Source organism: Phasianus colchicus, chromosome 37 (assembly GCF_987193195.1).
Source record: "Phasianus colchicus chromosome 37, bPhaCol1.hap1.1, whole genome shotgun sequence".
NCBI classification, from domain to species: Eukaryota; Metazoa; Chordata; class Aves; order Galliformes; family Phasianidae; genus Phasianus; species Phasianus colchicus.
In genome coordinates, this window is record NC_143472.1 from 1,918,778 (window position 1) to 1,943,388 (window position 24,611).

At 60.4% G+C, this 24,611-nt stretch overlaps 1 protein-coding gene across 2 annotated transcripts in view; it reads right to left on the bottom strand.

The window, feature by feature from the left end:
• Positions 1–154: 154 nt before the first annotated feature.
• PC (pyruvate carboxylase) overlaps positions 155–24,611 on the bottom strand; it is a 47,841-nt gene continuing 23,384 nt past the window's right edge. For both annotated transcript variants that reach the window (XM_090129594.1, XM_090129593.1), the window contains exons 10-21: positions 23,617–23,799; positions 23,380–23,524; positions 20,128–20,217; positions 19,068–19,289; positions 16,887–17,043; positions 15,199–15,439; positions 12,093–12,342; positions 8,430–8,674; positions 5,232–5,411; positions 3,718–3,966; positions 3,353–3,493; positions 155–539 (exon numbers count right to left, since the gene is read on the bottom strand). In XM_090129594.1, coding sequence (XP_089985720.1) covers positions 291–539; positions 3,353–3,493; positions 3,718–3,966; positions 5,232–5,411; positions 8,430–8,674; positions 12,093–12,342; positions 15,199–15,439; positions 16,887–17,043; positions 19,068–19,289; positions 20,128–20,217; positions 23,380–23,524; positions 23,617–23,799 — 2,352 coding nt within the window. In that variant the 3' untranslated portion in view covers positions 155–290. The remainder of the gene's footprint in view (positions 540–3,352; positions 3,494–3,717; positions 3,967–5,231; positions 5,412–8,429; positions 8,675–12,092; positions 12,343–15,198; positions 15,440–16,886; positions 17,044–19,067; positions 19,290–20,127; positions 20,218–23,379; positions 23,525–23,616; positions 23,800–24,611) is intronic.

The following is a 24,611-nucleotide window of genomic DNA, read 5'->3' on the forward strand; positions in this document are numbered from 1 at the left end:
AGTTTGGGGGGGGGTTGTTTGTGGGTATGTGGGGGGGGAGGATGGGGTCTGAGGTTATGTGGGGGGGGGGGAGGATGGAATTGGAGGCTGTGGGGGGGGGGGAGGGTGGAATTGGAGGCTGTGGGGGGGGGGGGGGATGGAGTTTGGGGGGGGGGGGGTGGTGTTTGTGGCTACGTGGGGAGGAGGGGTGAAGAATGGGGTCTGAGGCTCCGTGGGTTGGTGGTGGTGGTGGTGTTGGGGGGTGGGGGTGGTCCACAATTGCCCCCCCCCCCCCAATAATCATCATCCTTCTACTCGATGACGGCGATCAGGTCGTCCCCCTCCAGGCTCATTCCAGGACTGACGTGGAGGCGGCTGACTTTCCCCCCCCTGGGCGCCGTCACCACCGTCTCCATCTTCATGGCGCTCAGCACGCACAGAGGGGCTCCTTTCTCCACCTCTTCCCCTTCTTTCACCCTCACTTCCACCACTTCTCCAGGCATGGGTGCCCCCACCTGTCCTTTAGAGGACCGGTCCGCTTTGGGATGGACGTGCATTTCCTTAAAGGGGGGGGGGGGTGTGAAAAAATTACCTTCTGACATCCCCCCTCCAACCCCCCACCCCATAATTTAATCCGACTCGTAAATCCCCACCGTCCCCCCCCAACCCCACATCCATCATTCAGGATTCTCCTTAGGACCCCCAGCTACGCCCACAACCTCCCCTTCCCCATATTGTTCAGGACCTCCCCCCAAACCCCCACCCCCAACCCTCCTGTGTCCCCAAGAACTCCCCCAAGAACCCCCCCATGGTCCATGTGACACCTCTGGGACCCCCTACATCCCCAAGACCCCCCATGGCCCATGAGACACCCCTGGAAACCCCCATGGTCCATGGGACACCTATGGGACCCCCCTACATCCCCAAGAACCCCCCACGGTCTATGGGACACCTCTGGAAACCCCCATGGTCCATGGGACACCCCTGGGACCCCACTACATCCACAAGAACCCCCCACAATCCATGGGACACCCCTGGGACCCCCCTACATCCCCAAGACCCCCCATGGCCCATGAGACACCCCTGGAAACCCCCATGGTCCATGGGACACCCCCGGGACCCCCCTACATCCCCAAGAACCCCCCACGGTCTGTGGGACCCCCTCACAGTCCCTGAATTCCCCCATATGTCCCCATGAACCCCCCATGGTCCATTAGAGACCCCTGGGACCCCCTACATCCCCAGGAACCCCCATGGTCCATGGGACACCCCTGGGACCCCCTACATCCCCAAGAACCCCCCTATGGTCTGTGGGACACCTATGGAACCCCCTACATCCCCAGGAACCCCCATGGTCCATGGGACACCCCTGGGACCCCCTACATCCCCAGGAACCCCAAATGGACCATGGGACACCCCTGGGACCCCCTACATCCCCAAGAACCCCTCATGGACTGTGGGACACCCTCAAGTCCCTGAAGCCCCCCATACATCCTCAGGAACCCCCCCATGGTCCATGGGACACCTCTGGGACCCCCTACATCCCCAAGACCCCCCATGGCCCATGAGACACCCCTGGAAACCCCCATGGTCCATGGGACACCTATGGGACCCCCCTACATCCCCAGGAACCCCAAATGGACCATGGGACACCCCTGGGACCCCCTACATCCCCAAGACCCCCCCATGGTCCATGGGACACCTCTGGGACCCCCCTACATCCCCAAGAACCCCTCATGGTCTGTGGGACCCCCCCACAGTCCCTGAATTCCCCCATATGTACCCAGGAACCTCCCATGGTCCATGGGACACCCCTGGGACCCCCTACATCCCCAGGAACCCCCCATGGTCTGTGGGACACCCCTGGAAACCTCCACGGTCCATGGGACACCCCTGGGACCCCACTACATCCCCAAGAACCCCCCATGGTCCGTGGGACACCCCTGGGACCCCCTACATCCCCAAGACCCCCCTATGGTCCATGGGACGCCCCTGGGACACCCTACATCCCAAGGAACCCCCCATGGTCCATGAGACACCCCTGGAAACCCCCACGGTCCATGGGACACCTATGGGACCCCCCTACATCCCCAAGAACCCCCCCATGGTCTCTGGGACACCCTCACAGCCCCTGGGACCCCCCTACATCCCCAAGAACCCCCCACGATCCATGGGACACCCCTGGGACCCCCCTACATTCCCAAGACCCCCCATGGTCCATGAGACACGCCTGGAAACCTCCACGGTCCATGGGACACCTATGGGACCCCCCTACATCCCCAGGAACCCCAAATGGACCATGGGACACCCCTGGGACCCCCTACATCCCCAAGAACCCCCCATGGTCCATGAGACACCCCTGGAAACCCCCACGGTCCATGGGACACCTATGGGACCCCTCTACATCCCCAAGAACCCCCCATGGTCTATGGGACACCTCTGGAAACCCCCATGGTCCATGGGACACCCCTGGGACCCCCCTACATCCCCAAGACCCCCCCATGGTCTATGGGACGCCCCTGGGACCCCCTACATCCCCAGGAACCCCCCATGGTCCATGAGACACCCCTGGAAACCCCCATGGTCCATGGGACACCTATGGGACCCCCCTACATCCCCAAGAACCCCCCATGGTCTGTGGGACACCCCTGGGACCCCCTACATCCCCAGGAACCCCAAATGGACCATGGGACACCCCTGGGACCCCCTACATCCCCAAGAACCCCTCATGGTCTGTGGGACACCCTCAAGTCCCTGAAGCCCCCCATACATCCCCAGGAACCCCTCATGGTCCATGGGACACCCCTGGGACCCCCTACATCCCCAAGAACCCCCCACGATCCATGGGACACCCCTGGGACCCCCCTACATCCCCAAGACCCCCCATGGTCCATGAGACACCCCTGGAAACCTCCATGGTCCATGGGACACCCCTGGGACCCCCTACATCCCCAAGACCCCCCATGGCCCATGGGACACCCCTGGAAACCCCCATGGTCCATGGGACACCTATGGGACCCCCCTACATCCCCAAGAACCCCCCCATGGTCCATGGGACACCCCTGGGACCCCCCTACATCCCCAAGAACCCCCCTATGGTCTGTGGGACACCTATGGGACCCCCCTACATCCCCAAGACCCCCCCACGGTCCATGAGCCACCCTCACATCCCTAAGGACCCCCTCCTCTCCATGGGACCCCTTATCACATCCCAAGCCCCACCGCATCCCCTTTCACCCCACAAAATCAGCATCGCGTTCCCCCCAACCCCCCCCCAACCCCCAGAACTCCCTCCCAACCCCCCCCCCCAGATGATGACGATGCCCCCAGACCCCTCTCAGACCCTTCCCCCCCCCCCCCCATATACACACACCTTCATGGCCTGAGTGTCCCTGACGAGGATGGAGCGCAGCTGCCCGTTGAGCTCGAAGAAAACCTCGCGCTGCCCGGCGGCGTTCAGATCCCCCAGGGCCAAAGCTTTGATGTGCAGCGTCTTCCCCCTCTCCAGCTCCACCTGCGCGTGCAAAAAAAAAAAAAAAAACCCAAAAAAAGGCCTCGTGCAAGGGCGTGCAACGGCCCCCGTGCACCAGCGTTGCACCAGCGTTTCGCCAACACAGCTCCTCTACGTCAAACCACACCTGCCTGCAAACCCCATCCATCAGAAGCCCTCAGCTCCCAAATAAGCCCCCCCACCAACTCCCCAAGACCCCCCCCCCCCTCACCTCCCCTTCCCCATACCTCAAACTCTTCGGCGATGGTTGGACCCTCCAGGAAAAGGCGGGTGCCCAAACAGGAGACGGGACCAAAATTAGAGGTGAAGTCACGGAATTCGGCGTAAACTTTGGGGTACAGAGCTGCTGAGAGTAAATCCTCGGGGCTGGGGGGGGTCCCATCGCGTGCCCCCAACTCTTGGCTCAGTGCTTCGAAGTCCAGGGGGGGCAGAGAAGCCCCCGGGCGGCCCTCCACACGTGGGAGGTCTTTCAGGACCTGGGGAGAGGATGCTGACGTTGCTATGGTGATGAGGGTTGTGGTAACCGGGTCCTCAGATGATGAGGAGCCGTTGCCATGGCAACCGAAGGTGTTGATTGTCAGTATGGATGGGATGGTGAGATGCACAACGGGAGCTGAGAGCCAGGGCAACCAGCCATGGTAACCATGGCAACCGACCATGGAAACCAGCTATGGCAACCAGCCATGGTAACCATGGCAACCGACCATGGTAACCAGCCATGGCAACCATGGCAACCATCCACTGCAACCAGCCATGGTAACCATGGCAACCGACCATGGTAACCAGCCATGGCAACCATGGCAACCATCCATAGCAACCATCCACGGTAACCATGGCAACCATCCAAGGTACCCATCCATGGTAACCATGGCAACCCTCCATAGCAACCATCCATGGCAACCATCCATGGCAACCATCCATAGCAACCATCCATGGCAACCATCCATGGCAACCATGGCAACAAGCCACGGTAACCATGGCAACCATTCATGCTACCCATCCATGGCAACCATCCATGGTACCCATCTGTGACAACCATCCATGGTAACCATGGCAACCATCCACGGTAACCATGGCAACCATCCATGCTATCCATCCATGGCAACCACAGCAACCAGCCATGGCAACCAGCCATGGTAACCATGGCAACCATCCATAGCAACCATCCATGGTATCCATCCATGGTAACCATGGCAACAAGCCACGGTAACCATGGCAACCATCCATGCTATCCATCCATGGCAACCACAGCAACCAGCCATGGCAACCATCCATGGTAACCATGGCAACCATCCATGGCAACCATCCATGCTATCCATCCATGGCAACCATGGCAACAAGCCACGGTAACCATGGCAACCATCCATGCTATCCATCCATGGCAACCACAGCAACCATCCATGGCAACCATCCACGGTAACCATGGCAACCATCCACGCTATCCATCCATAGCAACCATGGCAACAAGCCACGGTAACCATGGCGACCATCTAACTGTACCCACCCACAGCAACCATCCACGGTAACCATGGCAACCCCCCACGACAACCATCACCACCCCGTTGCCATGGCAACCAGCCCCCCCCCCATTCCTAAGCTGCCATTAGCAGCCGTTCCCACGCTCTTATCACCACGGCAACCAGCCCCCATCCATCCCGATGCTCCTCAATCCCTTCCCATCACCCCAAATTCCCACTCCTCGCCCCCCCCCCCAGCACCCACCCACCCCCCCCCCACCTACTTTGGAACGGAAAGGCTCAGGAAAACCCCCTGGGGGGGTCCCGATGTAACCCTGTAAGAACTCGACGACGGAAAGGGGAAAGGAAAGTTCATCAGCTCGTGCTTCTGCCTCCTCTCGGGACAATCCGTTCTGCACCATGAACTGAGCCAGGTCTCCCACCACCTTTGACGACGGGGTCACCTGTTTTCCACCCCAACCCCCCCCCCCCAAAAAAAAAATACAGCCTCAGCATCACAGCGTGAGATGAGCCCGAAGGGTCGGGGTGAGGAGCTGCTGCTCGTCAGGGCAGCATCCCATAAGCAACACCCTATAAGAAAGCATCCTGTGCAGCCCGTCCTATAAAGGCAAACACACCGAGACCACCACAAAACCCACCCTATAGAACTTCCCCCCACCCCCATACCCCGCCAAGACCACCCACCCACCCCAAAACCCACCCTATACAAAATCCCCCCACACCCACCCCAAAACCCACCCTATAGAGCATCTCCCCCCCCATATACCCCACCTAAAGCCAAACCCAAAGACCACCCAACCACCCCAAAACCCACCCTATACAACATCCACCCTCCCCATACCCCACCTGAAGCCAAACCCAAACCCACCAAGACCACCCACCCACCCCAAAACCCACCCTATAGAGCATCTCCCCCCCATACCCCAACTAAAGCCATAAAGACAATCCCATGCTGACCACCCACCCACCCCTAAACCTACCCTATAGAACACCCCCCCCACCCACCCACCCTATAAAACATCTCCCCACCCCCATACCCCACAAAGACCACCCACCCACCCCAAAACCCACCCTACAGAACATCCCCCCCCACCCACCCCAAAACCCACCCTATAGAGCATGTCCCCCCCATACCCCACCAAGACCACCCACCCACCCCAAAACCCACCCTATAGAGCATCTCCCCCATCCCATACCCCAACTAAAGCCAAACCCAAAGACCAGCCACCCACCACAAAACCCACTCTATAGAACATCCCCCCCCCACCCACCCACCCCAAAACCCACCCTATAGAGCATCTCCCCCCCCATATACCCCACCTAAAGCCAAACCCACCAAGACCACCCACCCACCCTATAGAACATCCCCCACTCTCCCCCATCCCCACCTAAAGCCAAACCCAAACCCAAAGACCACCCACCCACCCCAAAACCCACCCTATAGAGCATCTCCCCCCCATACCCCACCTGAAGCCAAACCCAAAGACCACCCACCCACCCCAAAACCCACCCTATAGAGCATGTCCCCCCCATACCCCACCAAGACCACCCACCCACCATAAAACCCACCCCAAAACCCACCCTATAGAGCATCTCGCCCCCCCATATACCCCACCTAAAGCCAAACCCAAACCCACCAAGACCACCCCAAAACCCACCCTATAGATCATCTCCCCCCCATATACCCCACCTCAAGCCAAACCCAAACCCACCAAGACCCCCCACCCACCCCAAAACCCACCCTATACAACATCCACCCTCCCCATACCCCAACTAAAGCCATAAAGCCAATCCCATGCTGACCACCCACCCACCCCAAAACCCACCCTATAGAGCATCTCCCCCCCCATACCCCACCTAAAGCCAAACCCAAACCCACCAAGACCACCCACCCACCCCAAAACCCACCCTATACAACATCCCCCCCCATCCCCAACTAAAGCCAAACCCAAACCCACCAAGACCACCCTATAGATCATCTCCCCCCCCATACCCCACCTGAAGCCAAACCCAAACCCACCAAGACCACCCACCCACCCCAAAGACCACCCTATAGAGCATCTCCCCCCCCAAATACCCCACCTAAAGCCAAACCCAAAGACCACCCACCCACCCCAAAACCCACCCTATACAACATCCCCCCCCATCCCCACCTAAAGCCAAACCCAAACCCACCAAGACCACCCACCCACCCCAAAACCCACCCTACAGAACATCCCCCCCCACCCACCCACCCTATAAAACATCTCCCCACCCCCAAACCCACCAAGACCACCCACCCACCCCAAAACTCACCCTATAGAACATCCCCCCCCAACCCACCCACCCTATAAAACATCTCCCCACCCCCAAACCCACCAAGACCACCCACCCACCCCAAAACCCACCCTATACAACATCCCCCCACCCACCCACCCCAAAACCCACCCTATAGAGCATCTCCCCCCCCCAATACCCCACCTAAAGCCAAACCCAAACCCACAAAGACCACCCCAAAACCCACCCTATAGATCATCTCCCCCCCATATACCCCACCTCAAGCCAAACCCAAACCCACCAAGACCCCCCACCCACCCCAAAACCCACCCTATAGAACATCCCCCCCCCCATACCCCACCAAGAGCACCCACCCACCCCAAAAACCACCCTATAGAGCATCTCCCCCCCCCCATATACCCCACCTAAAGCCAAACCCAAAGACCACCCACCCACCCCAAAATCCACCCTATAGAGCATCTCCCCACCCCTATACCCCAACTAAAGCCAAACCCAAACCCACCAAGACCACCCACCCACCCCAAAACCCACCCTATACAACATCCCTTCCCTGCCCCACCCCAAAACCCACCCTATACAACATCCCCCCCCCCAAATACCCCACCTAAAGCCAAACCCAAAGACCACCCACCCACCCCAAAACCCACCCTATACAACATCTCCCCCCCCCATACCCCACCTAAAGCCAAACCCAAACCCACCAAGACCACCCACCCACCCCAAAACCCACCCTATACAACATCCCCCCCCCACCCACCCCAAAACCCACCCTATACAACATGCCCCCCCCCCAAATACCCCAACTAAAGCCAAACCCAAAGACCACCCACCCACCCCAAAACCCACCCTATACAACATCCCCCCCCCACCCACCCCAAAACCCATCCTATACAACATCCCCCCCCCCCATATACCCCACCTGAAGCCAAACCCAAACCCACCAAGACCACCCACCCACCCCAAAACCCACCCTATACAACATCCCCCCACACCCACCCACCCCAAAACCCACCCTATAGATCATCTCCCCACCCACCCACCCCAAAACCCACCCTATAGATCATCTCCCCCCCCAATACACCCCACCTCAAGCCAAACCCAAACCCACCAAGCCCCCCCACCCTATACAACCCCCCCCCTCCCCACTCCCCCATCCCCCCCCACCCCACACCCCCCCACCTCACCTTAATGAGGTCCCCCAGCATCTTATTGGCCTCGGCGTAGGCTTTCTTCACCTCCTTGAATTTATGGCCCAGCCCCATGGCGTGGGCTTGGAAATGGAGGTTGGTGTATTGACCTCCTGGGATCTCGTTCTCGTAGACGTCGGCGTTGCCCGATTTCATGGTGGCCGTGCAGTCGAAGGCGGCGTAGAGCCCCCGAGCCCCCTCCCAATATTCGCTGTACTCGAAGACCCTCTCCAAGGTGATGCCTGAGGATGGGGAGGGGGGGGGGACACACCAACAGTTGGGGAACAGCGAGGATGGGGACCCCATCATCCCAAAAATCCAACCTGTATCTCTACCAACGGGGTCCCACAGGGCCTTTTTAAACACCACATAGACCCCAAATGCCACCCCATAGATCCCCAAACCCACCCCATAGACCCCAAATGCCACCCCATAGATCCCCAAACCCACCCCATAGATCCCAAACCCACCTCATAGACCCCAAACCCACCCCATAGATCCCCAAACCCATCCCATAGACCCCAAATGCCAACCCATAGATCCCCAAATGCCACCCCATAGACCCCAAACCCACCCCATAGATCCCAAACCCAGCCCATAGACCCCAAATGCCACCCCATAGATCCCCAAACCCATCCCATAGACCCCAAATGCCACCCCATAGATCCCCAAACCCACCCCATAGACCCCAAACCCACCCCATAGATCCCCAAACCCACCCCATAGACCCCAACCCCACCCCATAGACCCCAAATGCTATCCCATAGACCCCAAACCCACCCCATAGATCCCAAACCCACCCCATAGACCCCAAACCCACCCCATAGATCCCCAAACCCACCCCATAGACCCCAAATGCCACCCCATAGACCCCCAAACCCACCCCATAGATCCCAAATGCCACCCCATAGATCCCCAAACCCATCCCATAGATCCCAAATGCCACCCCATAGACCCCAAATGCCACCCCATAGATCCCAAACCCATCCCATAGACCCCAACCCCACCCCATAGACCCCAAATGCCACCCCATAGATCCCCAAACCCACCCCATAGACCCCAAATGCCACCCCATAGACCCCCAAACCCACCCCACACCTGAATCCAGGGGGTCCCACGGCTGCTGTGTTACATCCACACCCCACATTTTCACCCCATAGACCCCCAAACCCACCCCATAGATCCCCAAACCCACCCCATAGACCCCAAATGCCACCCCATAGATCCCCAAACACATCCCATAGATCCCAAACCCACCCCATAGACCCCAAATCCCACCCCATAGATCCCAAACCCACCCCATAGACCCCAAATCCCACCCCATAGATCCCCAAACCCACCCCATAGATCCCCAAATGCCACCCTACAGACCCCCAAACCCACCCCTCACCTGGATCCAGGGGGTCCAACAGCCCCTGTGTCACCTCCACATCCCAAAACCCACCCCATAGACCCCAAACCCACCCCATAGACCCCAAAACCCACCCCATACCTGGATCCAGGGGGTCCCACAGCCCCTATGTTACCTCCACACCCCAAAACCCACCCCATAGACCCCAAACCCACCCCATAGACCCCAAATTCCACCCCATAGATCCCCAAACCCACCCCATAGAGCCCCAAACCCACCCCATAGACCCCCAAACCCTCCCCATAGACCCCAAATCCCACCCCATAGACCCCAAATGCCACCCCATAGATCCCCAAACACACCCCATAGATCCCAAACCCACCCCATAGACCCCAAATCCCACCCCATAGATCCCAAATCCCACCCCATAGACCCCAAATCCCACCCCATAGATCCCCAAACCCACCCCATAGACCCCAAATGCCACCCCATAGATCCCCAAACACACCCCATAGATCCCAAACCCACCCCATAGACCCCAAATCCCACCCCATAGATCCCAAACCCACCCCATAGACCCCAAATCCCACCCCATAGATCCCCAAACCCACCCCATAGACCCCAAATGCCACCCTACAGACCCCCAAACCCACCCCTCACCTGGATCCAGGGGGTCCAACAGCCCCTGTGTCACCTCCACATCCCAAAACCCACCCCATAGACCCCAAACCCACCCCATAGAACCCAAAACCCACCCCATAGACCCCAAAACCCACCCCATACCTGGATCCAGGGGGTCCCACAGCCCCTATGTTACCTCCACACCCCAAAACCCACCCCATAGACCCCAAACCCACCCCACAGACCCACACCCCCACCCCATACCTGCATCCAGGGGGTCCCACAGCCCCTGTGTCACCTCCAAACCCCTCACTGCCACCCCAAACCCACCCCATAGACCCCCAAACCCTCCACATAGACCCCCAAACCCACCCCATAGATCCCCAACCCCACCCCATAGACCCCCAAACCCACCTCATAGACCCAAATCCCACCCCATAGATCCCCAAACCCACCCCATAGACCCCAAAACCCACCCCATAGACCCCAACCCCACCCCATACCTGTATCCAGGGGGGTCCCACAGCCCCTGTGTCACCTCCACACCCCCCAAACCCACCTCATCGACCCCCAAACCCACCCCATACACCCCCAAACCCACCCCATAGACCCAAAATGCCACCCCATAGATCCCCAAACCCATCCCATAGACCCCAAATCCCACCCTACAGACCCCCAAACCCACCCCTCACCTGGATCCAGGGGGTCCCACAGCCCCTGTGTCACCTCCACACCCCAAACCCACCCCATAGACCCCAAACCCACCCCACACCTGAATCCAGGGGGTCCCACAGCCCATTTTTACCTCCAATCACCACCCCATCACCCCAAATCCCACTCCATACCTGCATCCAGGGGGTCCTACAGCCCCTGTGTTACCTCCACACCCCAAAACCCACCTCATCGACCCCAAACCCACCCCATAGACCCCAAAACCCACCCCATGGATCCCCAAACCCACCCCATAGACCCCAAACCCACCCCATACCTGAATCCAGGGGGTCCCACAGCCCCTGTGTCACCTCCAAACCCCTCACTGCCACCCCAAACCCACCCCATAGACCCCCAAACCCACCCCATAGCCCCCAACCCCACCCCATACCTGTATCCAGGGGGGTCCCACAGCCCCTGTGTCACCTCCAAACCCCTCACTGCCACCCCAAACCCACCCCATAGACCCCCAACCCCACCCCATACCTCTACCAAGGGGGTCCCACAGCCCCTGTGTTACCACCACACCCCCAAACCCACCCCATAGACCCCCAACCCCACCCCATACCTGCATCCAGGGGGTCCCACAGCCCCTATGCTACCTCCACACCCCAAAACCCACCCCATAGACCCCAAACCCTCCCCATAGACCCCCAAACCCACCCCATAGCCCCCAACCCCACCCCATACCTGTATCCAGGGGGTCCCACAGCCCCTGTGTCACCTCCACACCCCCAAACCCACCCCATAGACCCCCAACCCACCCCATAAACCCCAAACCCACCCCATAGATCCCCAAACCCACCCAATAGACCCCAAATCCCACCCCATAGACCCCCAAACCCTCCCCATAGACCCCCAAACCCACCCCACACCTGCATCCAGGGGGTCCCACAGCCCCTATGTTACCTCCACACCCCCAAACCCACCCCATAGACCCCCAAACCCACCCCATAGCCCCCAACCCCACCCCATACCTGTATCCAGAGGGGTCCCACGAGCGCAAGCCACCAAAGCTCCCATGCTGGGTTGTGATGTCATCCCAGACATGGCATCCACAGCCACATCCACCACGTCGGCACCGGCATCAGCAGCTGCCAGCAGGGTGGCAATGGCAGCTCCGGCCGTGTCGTGGGTGTGAACGTGGATGGGAACATCAGGAAAACGTTCCCTTAAAGACCCCACCAACAAACGGGCGGCCGAAGGGGTCAGCAGCCCTGCCATGTCCTGGGGGCAGCAATAGGGATCTCATCAAGGCTCGTCGCGGGGGGGACTTGGGACTTTTAGAATGACTTAGAGGAGTGGGGGGGGGGGGTCCTGCTCCCACATCTTAATAGGTGCCCTATTAAACCTGATTTGGGAAGGGGGGGGGTCAGATTTGATGATGTCCCTTCCAAGCCCTGTGATTCTGGGATGATTCTGGGATGATGGATGCTGTGATACCCATCCAACCCCTCACAACCCCCAATTTCCCTTTCCTCACCCCAAGACCTCATTCCAACCCCCCCAACACCCCCTGTCCCCCAATCCCCCAACCCTCACCCCCCATCCATCTACACTGATGATGCTGTGATACCCATCCAACCCCTCACAAGCCCCAATTCCCCTTTCCTCACCCCAAGACCTCATTCCAACCCCCCTAACACCCCCAATCCCCCCTCCCAGTCCCCCAACCCTCACCCCCCATCCTCCTACTCCCCATCCTTCAACACTGATGATGCTGTGATACCCATCCCAACCCCTCACAAGCCCCAATTCCCCTTTCCTCACCCTAAAACCTCATCCCAACCCCCCTAACACCCCCAATCCTCCCTCCCAGTCCCCCAACCCTCACTCCCCATCCTCCTACTCCCCATCCTCCTACTCCCCATCCATCTACACTGATGATGCTGTGATACCCATCCCAACCCCTCACCCACCCAATTTCCCTTTCATCACCCCAAGACCTCATTCCAACCCCCCTAACACCCCCAATCCCCCCTCCCAGTCCCCCAACCCTCACCCCCCATCCTTCTCCTCCCCATCCTTCTACACTGATGATGCTGTGATACCCATCCAACCCCTCACAACCCCCAATTTCCCTTTCCTCACCCCAAGACCTCATCCCAACCCCCCCAACACCCCCACCTCCCCCAATCCCCCTCCCAGACCCCCAACCTTCGCCCCCCTTCCTCCTACTCCCCATCCATCTACACTGATGATGCTGTGATACCCATCCAACCCCTCACCCACCCAATTTCCCTTTCCTCACCCTAAAACCTCATCCCAACCCTCCCCAATCCCCCCCCAGTCCCCCAACCTTCACCCCCCATCCTCCTACTCCCCATCCTTCTCCTCCCCATCCATCTACAGTGATGATGCTGTGATACCCATCCAACCCCCCCCGACCCCCAATTTCCCTTTCCTCACCCCAAGACCTCATTCCACCCCCCCCAATCCACCCCCCAGCCTCCCAATCCCCCTTCCCAGCCCACCAATCCCCATTCCCCATCCTTCTCCTCCCCATCCATCTACACTGATGATGCTGTGATACCCATCCCAACCCCTCATGACCCCAATTCCCCTTTCCTCACCCCAAGACCTCATCCCAACCCCCCCAAAACCCCCACCTCCTCCAATCCCCCTCCCAGCCCCCCAATCCCCACTCCCCATCCTTCTCCTCCCCATCCTTCAACACTGATGATGCTGTGATACCCACCCAACCCCTCACCCACCCAATTTCCCTTTCCTCACCCTAAAACCTCATCCCAACCCTCCCCAATCCCCCCCCCAGTCCCCCAACCCTCACTCCCCATCCTCCTACTCCCCATCCTCCTGCTCCCCATCCTTCTACACTGATGATGCTGTGATACCCATCCAACCCCTCACAAGCCCCAATTCCCCTTTCCTCACCCCAAGACCTCATTCCAACCCCCCTAACACCCCCAATCCCCCCTCCCAGTCCCCCAACCCTCACCCCCCATCCTCCTACTCCCCATCCTTCAACACTGATGATGCTGTGATACCCATCCCAACCCCTCACAAGCCCCAATTCCCCTTTCCTCACCCTAAAACCTCATCCCAACCCTCCCCAATCCCCACTCCCAATCCCCCAACCCTCACCCCCCATCCTCCTGCTCCCCATCCTCCTACACTGATGATGCTGTGATACCCATCCCAACCCCTCACCCACCCAATTTCCCTTTCCTCACCCTAAAACCTCATTCCAACCCCCCTAACAACCCCAATCCCCCCTCCCAATCCCCCAACCTTCACCCCCCATCCTCCTACTCCCCATCCTTCTCCTCCCCATCCATCTACAGTGCTGATGCTGTGATACCCATCCCAACCCCTCACGACCCCCAATTTCCCTTTCCTCACCCTAAAACCTCATCCCAATCCCCCCCAAACCCCCACCTCCTCCAATCCCCCTCCCAGACCCCCAACCTTCACCCCCCATCCTTCTCCTCCCCATCCTTCTACACTGATGATGCTGTGATACCCATCCCAACCCCTCACCCACCCAATTTCCCTTTCCTCACCCCAAGACCTCATTCCAACCCCCCCAAAACCCCCACCTTCCCCAATCCCCCAGCCCTCACCCCCCATCCTCCTACTCCCCATCCTCCTGCTCCCCATCCATCTACACTGATGATGCTGTGATACCCATCCAACCCCTCACAACCCCCAATTTCCCTTTTCTCACCCCAAGACCTCATTCCAACCCCCCCACAACCACCCCCCCTCCTCATCCTCCCTCCCAATCCCCCAACCCTCACCCCCCATCCTCCTACTCCCCATCCTCCTACTCCCCATCCATCTACACTGATGATGCTGTGATACCCATCCCAACCCCTCACCCACCCAATTTCCCTTTCCTCACCCTAAAACCTCATCCCAACCCTCCCCAATCCCCCCCCCAGTCCCCCAACCTTCAGCCCCCATCCTCCTACTCCCCATCCTCCTACTCCCCATCCTTCTACACTGATGATGCTGTGATACCCATCCCAACCCCTCACCCACCCAATTTCCCTTTCCTCACCCTAAAACCTCATCCCAACCCCCCCCCAACACCCCCTCCACCCCCCCCCCCAAACCCCTCACCTTAATGCACAGGATGTGGGTACCAGCAGCCACCAGCTCTCGGGCCAAACCCAGGTAATAATCCAAACTGTATTTGGTACGTGTGGGATCAGCCACGTCCCCAGTGTAGGATAATGCAGCCTCCACCACAGCCCCAGCCCGACCCACGGCTTCCACTCCCAGCAGCAGGTTGGGCAGGTAGTTGAGAGCATCAAAGATACGGAAGATGTCCATTCCATTGGCTGCTGCCACCTCGCAGAAGCTGAAGGGGGGTCAAACACCATCAGGATCCCTGCATCCTTCCGTTCGCTTTCGGGTTTCCACGCCCCCCCATCACATCCATATTCTGCTGCGTTCCCACCACGTTCCTCGGTCCCCTCATCTCCCTACAGCTCCCCATATCCTCACATCACCCCCATCCCCCGCGCCCCATCACGTCCCAATATCCCTCCACACCCCCCAAATCCCACTAAGTTCCCACATCCCCCCTAAAACCATTTTCTCCCCTAAACTCCCACGTCTCCAAATCCTCCACATCTTCCCCATGACCCCTAAACTCACCCCCATCCCTTCACATCCCCACAACCTGGTCCCATTCCCTTCTCCCAGCCCACCAGAATCCCTCTCTCCATCCTTCCAGGACTCTCTCCATCACCTCCTACACCCTCATTAAGACCCCCAAGACCCAAACCCACCCCCTCCCCTTCTCCCCCCTCCTCCAGCCCACCAGAATCCCTCTCTCCATCCTTCCATGACTCTCTCCATCCTTCCAGGACTCTCTCCATGACCTCCTATACCCTCATTAAGACCCCCAAGACCCAAACCCACCCCCTCCCCTTCCCCCCCCCACCCCCAGCCCACCAGAATCCCTCTCTCCATCCTTCCAGGACTCTCTCCATGACCTCCTCCGTCCTCATTAAGACCCCCAAGACCCAAACCCACCCCCACCCCTTCCCCCCCCCCACCCCCAGCCCACCAGAATCCCTCTCTCCATCCTTCCAGGACTCTCACCATCCTTCCAGGACTCTCTCCATGACCTCCTACGCCCTCATTAAGACCCCAAGACCCAAACCCACCCCCTCCCGTTCCCCCCCTCCCCCCCAGCCCACCAGAATCCTTCTCTCCATCCTTCCAGGACTCTCTCCATGACCTCCTATACTCTCAATAAGCCCCCCAAGACCCAAATCCACCCCCTCCCCTTCTCCCCCCCTCCTCCAGCCCACCAGAATCCCTCTCTCCATCCTTCCAGGACTCTCTCCATCCTTCCATGACTCTCTCCATCACCTCCTATGCCCTCATGAAGACCCCCAAGACCCAAAACCACTCCCTCCCCTCCCTCCCCCCCCTTCCAGCCCACCAGAATCCTTCTCTCCATCCTTCCATGACTCTCTCCATGACCTCCTATACTCTCAATAAGCCCCCCAAGACCCAAACCCACTCCCTCCCCTCCCTCCCCCCCCTTCCCAGCCCACCAGAATCCCTCTCTCCATCCTTCCATGACTCTCTCCATCACCTCCTATGCCCTCATGAAGACCCCCAAGACCCCAACCCACCCCCTCCCCTTCTCCCCCCCTCCTCCAGCCCACCAGAATCCCTCTCTCCATCCTTCCATGACTCTCTCCATGACCTCCTATACCCTCAATAAGACCCCCAAGACCCAAACCCACCCCCTCCCCTACTTCCCCTCCCTCCCCCCCCCAGCCCCGCACCGGTAGATGACGTTATCAGGATAATTGGTGTAACCAACAGCGTTGGCACCCCTCAGCAGCATCTGGAAAGGGATGTTGGGGACCAAACGCCGCAGCTCCCGCAGCCTTTCCCAGGGGCACTCGTGCAAGAAACGCATGGCAACGTCAAAGGTGGCACCTGCAGGGCCAGCAGAAGCCTGTAGGTGAGTGCAAGCCCCGCCCCCATGGTGCAAGCCCCGCCCCCATAGTGCAAGCCCCGCCCCCTTCGTGTACATCACCCCCCCATTAACCCTCCCTGCTTCCAACCCTTCCCCACAAAGCTCCACCCACTCCTGAGGCCACGCCCCCTGGAAGCCCCGCCCCCTACAGACCACACCCCTCGAAGCCCCGCCCCACGTTAATTCACAGCACAGGAAGACACGCCCCCAGGCCACGCCTAGCTGTCAATCAATAGCAGAGCCAGCTGCCCCATCTCGTTAAGCCCCGCCCCTCGAGGCCACGCCCCCTGCACAGCCTTTCCTACCAGTGAAGACCAATCAGAGACCCGCCCACTCCTGAAGCCCCGCCCATCCCGAAGCCCCGCCCCCCCGAAGTCCACGCCCCAATCCGTAGCCTCCGCCGCCAAAAAGCCCCGCCCCCTGAAGTCTGCCCTCCAATCCAAAGCCCGTTCACTCCCGAAGCCCCGCCCCTCCCGAAGCCCCGCCCCTCCCGTAACCCCGCCCCCCCAAAGTCCACCCCCCAATCCGAAGCCCTCGCCGCTCAGAAAGCCCCGCCCCCTGAAGTCCGCACCCCAATCCGAAGCCTGGCCATTCACGAAAGCCCCGCCCCTCCCGAAGCCCCGCCCCCCGACATCCACGCCCCAATCCGTAGCCCCCACCGCCCAGAAAGCCCCGCCCCCTGAAGTCCGCGCCCCAATCCGAAGCCTGGCCATTCACGAAAGCCCCGCCCCCCAGAAGCCCCGCCCCCCGACATCCACGCCCCAATCCGTAGCCCCCGCCCATCGTAAGCTCCTCCCCCTGAAGTCCGCGCCCCAATAAAAAACCCGGTCACTCCCGAAGCCCCTCCCCTCCCGAAGCCCCGCCCCCCAAACTCCACGCCCCAATCCGTAGCCTCCGCCCCCAGTAAGCCCCGCCCTCAGAAGCCCACTCTCCAATCCAAAGCCCGGTCACTCCCGAAGCCCCGCCCATCCCGAAGCCCCGCCCCCCGAAATCCACGCCCCAATCCGTAGCCCCCACCGCCCAGAATGCCCCGCCCCCTGAAGTCCGCGCCCCAATCCGAAGCCTGGCCATTCACGAAAGCCCCGCCTCCCAGAAGCCCCGCCCCCCGACATCCAAGCCCCAATCCGTAGCCTTCGCCCATTGTAAGCTCCTCCCCATGAAGTCCGCGCCCCAATAAAAAACCCGGTCACTCCTGAAGCCCCGCCCCCTCCCGAAGCCACGCCCCTCAAACTCCACGCCCCAATCCGTAGCCTCCGCCGCCAAAAAGCCCCGCCCCCTGAAGTCCGCGCCCCAATCCAAAGCCCGGTCACTCCCGAAGCCCCTCCCCTCCCGAAGCCCCGCCCCCCAAACTCCACGCCCCAATCCGTAGCCTCCGCCCCCAGTAAGCCCCGCCCTCAGAAGCCCACTCTCCAATCCAAAGCCCGGTCACTCCCGAAGCCCCGCCCACCCCGAAGCCACGCCCCATCCTGAAATCCCCGCCCCCCGAAATCGGCGCCCCAATCCGAAGCCCCCGACCCCATTAAGCCACGCCCCCTGATGTTTGCGCCCCAATCCAATGCCCGGTCACTCCCGAAGCCCCTCCCCTCCCGAAGCCCCGCCCCCTAAAGTCTACCCCCCAATCCGAAGCCCTCGCTGCTCAGAAAGCCCCGCCCCTGAAGCCCGCGCCCCAATCCAAAGCCTGGTCACTCCCGTAGCCCCGCCCTTCCCGAAGCCCCTCCCCTCCCGAAGCCCCGCCCCCCAAACTCCTCCCCCCAATCAGTAGCCTCCACCGCCCAGTAAGCCCCGCCCCCTGAAGTCAACGCCCCAATCCAAAACCCGGTCACTCCCGAAGCCCCGCCCATCCCAAAGCCACGCCCCATCCTGAAATCCCCGCCCCCCGAAATCCACTCCCCAATCCGAAGCCCCCGACCCCAGTAAGCCCCGCCCCCTTGAAGTCCGCGCTCCAATCCAAAGCCCTGCCCCTCCTTTAGCCCCGCCCCCTCACCGCCCCACGTCTCCATGCTGCAGAGCGGGCTGAGCGAATGAGCCACGAACGGAGCGATGCGGGCCAGATCCCGGCTCCGCACTCTGGTCGCCAGCAGGGATTGATGGGCATCACGGAAAGTCGTGTCGGTCAACAGCAGCCCCCGGTGCCCCCGCAGCGCCTTCGCAAACCCCGCCGGTCCCTCACGTTGCAGCACGGCGCGCAGACCCTCTGGGGGGGGCTCTAATAGGGGGAGGGGGGGGGGGGTGGGGGATGAAGGATGGAGGTGAAGCCCCCCCCCAAAATAAAAAAGTCCTCCTCCATGCTGCGATGGGTGCCAGCGTCCTCCTCTCTCTGTCCCCCCCCCATCCTCTCCCCTCCACTTTGTCCTCTGCCCCCCCCCAAAGAGGATCCCATAGGACCCACAGAGCCCCACAGACCCCTCCCCCCCCAACAAGGATATCTGTGCCCCCCCCACCCCACCAATCCAATGAAGCCCCCCCTATGGAACCCCCACCATCAGTTTGGGACCCCCCCCTACTCCACCTTGTCCTCTGCCCCCCCCCCAGGAGGACCCCATAGGACCCAGACAGCCCCCCCCCAGAATATTTTTATGGGACCACCCCCCCCCAACAAGGATATCTGTGCCCCCCCCCCACCCCACCAATCCAAAGAAACCCCCCCTATGGAACCCCCACCATCAGTTTGGGACCCCCCCCCCTCCACTTTGTCCTCTGCCCCCCCCAAGGAGGATCCCATAGCACCCACAGAGCCCCACAGACCCCCCCCCCCCCAACAAGGATATCTGTGCCCCCCCCACCCCACCAATCCAATGAAGCCCCCCCTATGGAACCCCCACCATCAGTTTGGGACCCCCCCCCTACTCCACCTTCTCCTCTGCCCCCCCCCCCCAAGGAGGATCCCATAGGACCCAGAGAGCCCCCCCCCCCACCAATCCAAAGAAACCCCCCCTATGGAACCCCCACCATCAGTTTGGGACCCCCCCCCTCCACCTTCTCCTCTGCCCCCCCCCCAGGAGGACCCCATAGCACCCAACGACCCCCCCCCCCCCCCCACTCACCCATGGGTACCGGGGGGGGCACGGGCTCCACCAATGCAGCCTTGGCCTTCACAGGGAGGGGGGTGCTGGGGCCGTTCACCATCACATGGCCTGGCATGGGGAGGGGGGGGGGTTTTTTGGGGGGGGGGGGGGGTGGCTGGTCAGCCTCCCAGAGATTCCCAAAGACCCCCCCCCCTCCCTCCCACTCCATTCAGAGCCTCCAGGATGCCCAAAAGACCCCCCCCCCCCCCAACAAGACCCCTTTAGGGGCTTCCTTAAACACCCCCCCAAATACCCCAACCCCCCCCCCCCCCGTTTAAAACCCTTTCAGGACACCACAAGACCTCTTGACCCCCCCACCCAACCCCCCCGCCCCCCACTCCTTTAGGACCCTCAGGTCAACCAGGCTCCCCCCCCCCCAGAACTCCCCCAAAAACCCCTTTAGGAACCCAACAAACACCTCCTAAGATTCCCCTGGCCACCTCCCAAGACCCCCAGAACCCTTTCAGGACCCCCCCCCACCCACCTCCCAAACATCCACAAGACCCCCTCCCCCTCAGGACCCTCACCATAACCCAGGACCCTAACCCTAAATCAGGTCCCTAACCCTAAACCAGGACCCCAACCCTAACCCAGGACCCCAAACATAATCCCAACCCCACCCCTAACCCAGGACCTTAACCTAGGACCCCACCCCTAACCCAGGACCCTAATCCTAACCTAGGACCCCAACCCAGGACCCCAACCCCAACCCAGGACCCTAATCCTAACCCAGGACCCCAATCCTAACCAGGACCCCAACCCCAACCCAGGACCCCAACCCAAACCCAGGACCCTAACCATAACCCAGGACCCCAACCCCAACCCAGGACCCCAACCCAGGACCCCAACCAAGGACCTCAATCTCAACCCAGGACCCTAATCCTAACCCAGGACCCCAACCCAGGACCCCAACTCTAACCCAGGACCCTAACCCAGGACCCTAACCCTAACCCAGGACCCCAATCCTAATCAGGACCCCAAACTCAACCCAGGACCCCAACCCAAACCCAGGACCCCAACCCTAACCCAGGACCCCTTACCCAGGACCCCAGCCCAGGACCCCAACCCAGGACCCCAACCCAGGACCCTAACCATAACCCAGGACCCTAATCCTAACCCAGGACCCCACCCCTAACCCAGGACCCTAACCCAGGATCTCAACCCTAACCCAGGACCCCAACCCTGACCCAGGATCCTAACCCTAGCCCAGCACCCCAACCCCAACCCAGGACTCTAACCCAAGACCCTAACCCCAACCCAGGACCCCAACCCAGGACCCCAACCCAGGACCTCAACCCAGGACCCCAACCCTAACCCAGGACCCCACCCCTAACCCAAGACCCTAACCCCAACCCAGGACCCCAACCCAGGACCCCAACCCCAACCCAGGACCCCATCCCTAACCCAGGACCCCAACCCTGACCCAGGATCCTAACCCTAGCTCAGGACCCCAACCCCAACCCAGGACTCTAACCCAAGACCCTAACCCCAACCCAGGACCCCAACCCAGGACCCCAACCCCAACCCAGGACCTCAACCCAGGACTTCAACCCAGAACCCCAACCCCAACCCAGAACCCCAACCCAGGACCTCAACCCAGAACCCCAACCCTAACCCAGGACTCTAAACCAGGACCCCAACCCTAACCCAGGACCCCACCCCTAACCCAAGACCCTAACCCCAACCCAGGACACCAACCCCAACCCAGGACCCCAACCCAGGACCTCAACCCAGAACCCCAACCCAGGACCCTAACCCAGGACCCCAACCCTAAGGCAGGATCCCAACCCAGGACCCCAACCAAGGACCCCAACCCCAACCCAGGACCCCAACCCAGGACCTCAACCCAGGACCCCAACCATAACCCAGGACCCCAACCCAGGACCCCAACCCCAACCCAGGACCCCAACCATAACCCAGGACCCCAACCCAGGACCCCAACCCAGGACCCCAACCCCAACCCAGGACCCTAACCCAGGACCCCAACCCTAACCCAGGACCCTAATCCTAACCCAGGATCCCAACCCAGGACCCCAACCAAGGACCCCAACCCCAACCCAGGACCCTAACCATAACCCAGGACCCCAACCCCAACCCAGGACCCCAACTCAGGACCCCAACCAAGGACCTCAATCGCAACCGAGGACCCCAACCCTAACCCAGGACCCCTTACCCAGGACCCCAACCCAGGACCCCAACCCAGGACCCCAACCCTAACCCACGACCCTAATCCTAACCCAGGACCCCAACCCCAACCCAGGACCCTAACCATAAGCCAGGACCCCAACCCCAACCCAGGACCCCAACCCAGGACCCCAACCCAGGACCTCAACCCCAACCCAGGACCCCAACCCCAACCCAGGACCCCAACCCACGACCCCAACCCACGACCCCAACCCCAACCCAGGACCCCAACCCAGGACCCCAACCCCAACCCAGGATCCCAACCCAGGACCCCAACCAAGGACCCCAACCCCAACCCAGGACCCCAACTCAGGACCCCAACCAAGGACCTCAATCGCAACCCAGGACCCCAACCCTAACCCAGGACCCCTTACCCAGGACCCCAACCCAGGACCCCAACCCCAACCCAGGACCCTAACCCTAACCCAGGACCCCAACCCCAACCCAGGACCCCAACCCAGGACCCCAACCAAGGACCTCAATCTCAACCCAGGACCCCAACCCAGGACCCCAACCCAGAACCCCAACCCTGACCCAGGACTCTAACCCAGGACCCCAATCCTAACCAGGACCCCAACCCCAACCCAGGACCCCAACCCTAACCCTGGACTCCAACCCAGGACCCTAACCATAACCCAGGACCCCAACCCAGGACCCCAACCCCAACCCAGGATCCTAACCCCAACCCAGGACCCCAACCCAGGACCCCAACCAAGGACCTCAATCCCAACCCAGGACCCCAACCCTAACCCAGGACCCTAATCCTAACCAGGACCCCAACCCAAACCCAGGACCCCAACCCCAACCCAGGACCCCAACCAAGGACCTCAATCTCAACCCAGGACCCCAACCCTAACCCAGGACCCCAACCCAAACACAGGACCCCAACCCAGAACCCCTTACCCAGGACCCCAACCCAGGACCCCAACCCCAACCCTAACCCTGGAACCCAACCAAGGACCCCAACCCCAACCCAGGACCCTAACCATAACCCATGACCCCAACCCCAACCCAGTACCCCCCCCCGACATCCATCAGGCCCCCCACCCAAATAATGCAGCAGCTTCTGCGCTCGATTCTGGCTGGGTCTCAGGTGAAACAACTCGGGATTCTCATCGATGAACTGAGTGTCGACAGCCCCCCCCAAAAACTGAGGGTGGGCGAGGACGTTTTGCAGGAAGGGGATGTTTGTCTGCAAGGAACATCAGCATTGAGGCGAGCAAAGGGGAGGGGGGGGGTGAAAACCGACCCCCTCCCCAATTTAGGTGCAGCCCACCGCCCAACCTTAACGCCTCGGATGCGGAACTCGGCGAGGGCTCGGCTCATCTTGGCTGCTGCTGCTGGCTGGTCGGGGCCGTGGGCGATGACTTTCACCAGCAGTGAGTCGTAATGGGGTGAAATCAAAGCACCTTGAAATGCTGAAGCTCCATCTAAACGGATTCCCATACCTTCACCGCTCCGGAATACCTGGAGGATGGATGGGAAACTTATAAATCCTATAGGGTGGCTGTATAGGGCATCCGTATGATAGGGATACGTAGCTACTGTATGGTCCTATAGGTTGTATGGCTGAGGATCCTATACGGCGCATCTGTAGGGCACATTGCATCCTACAAGCTCCTAGGAAGCCCATAGGGATCCTATAGATCTGATGTGAGCCCATAGATCGCACCCTACAAGCTCCTAGGAACCCCATAGGGATCCTATAGATTCACTGTGAGCCCATAGATCGCACCCTACAAGCTCCTAGGAACGCCATATAGACCCTATAGATCTGATGTGAGCCCATAGATCGCACCCTACAAGCTCCTAGGAACCCCATATAGATCCAATGTGAGCCCATAGATCACATCCTACAAGCTCCTAGGAACCCCATATGGATCCTATAGATCCACTGTGAGCCCATAGATCGCACCCTACAAGCTCCTAGGAACCCCATACAGACCCTACAGATCCGATGTGAGCCCATAGATTGCACCCTACAAGCTCCTAGGAACCCCATATAGATCCTATAGATCCACTGTGAGCCCATAGATCGCACCCTACAAGCTCCTAGGAACCCCATAGGGATCCTATAGATCCGATGTGAGCCCATAGATCACATCCTAGAACTCCTAGGAACCCCATAGGGATCCTATAGATCCGATGTGAGCCCATAGATCGCACCCTACAAGCTCCTAGGAACCCCATAGGGATCCTATAGATCCGATGTGAGCCCATAGATCGCACCCTACAAGCTCCTAGGAACCCCATATAGATCCAATGTGAGCCCATAGATC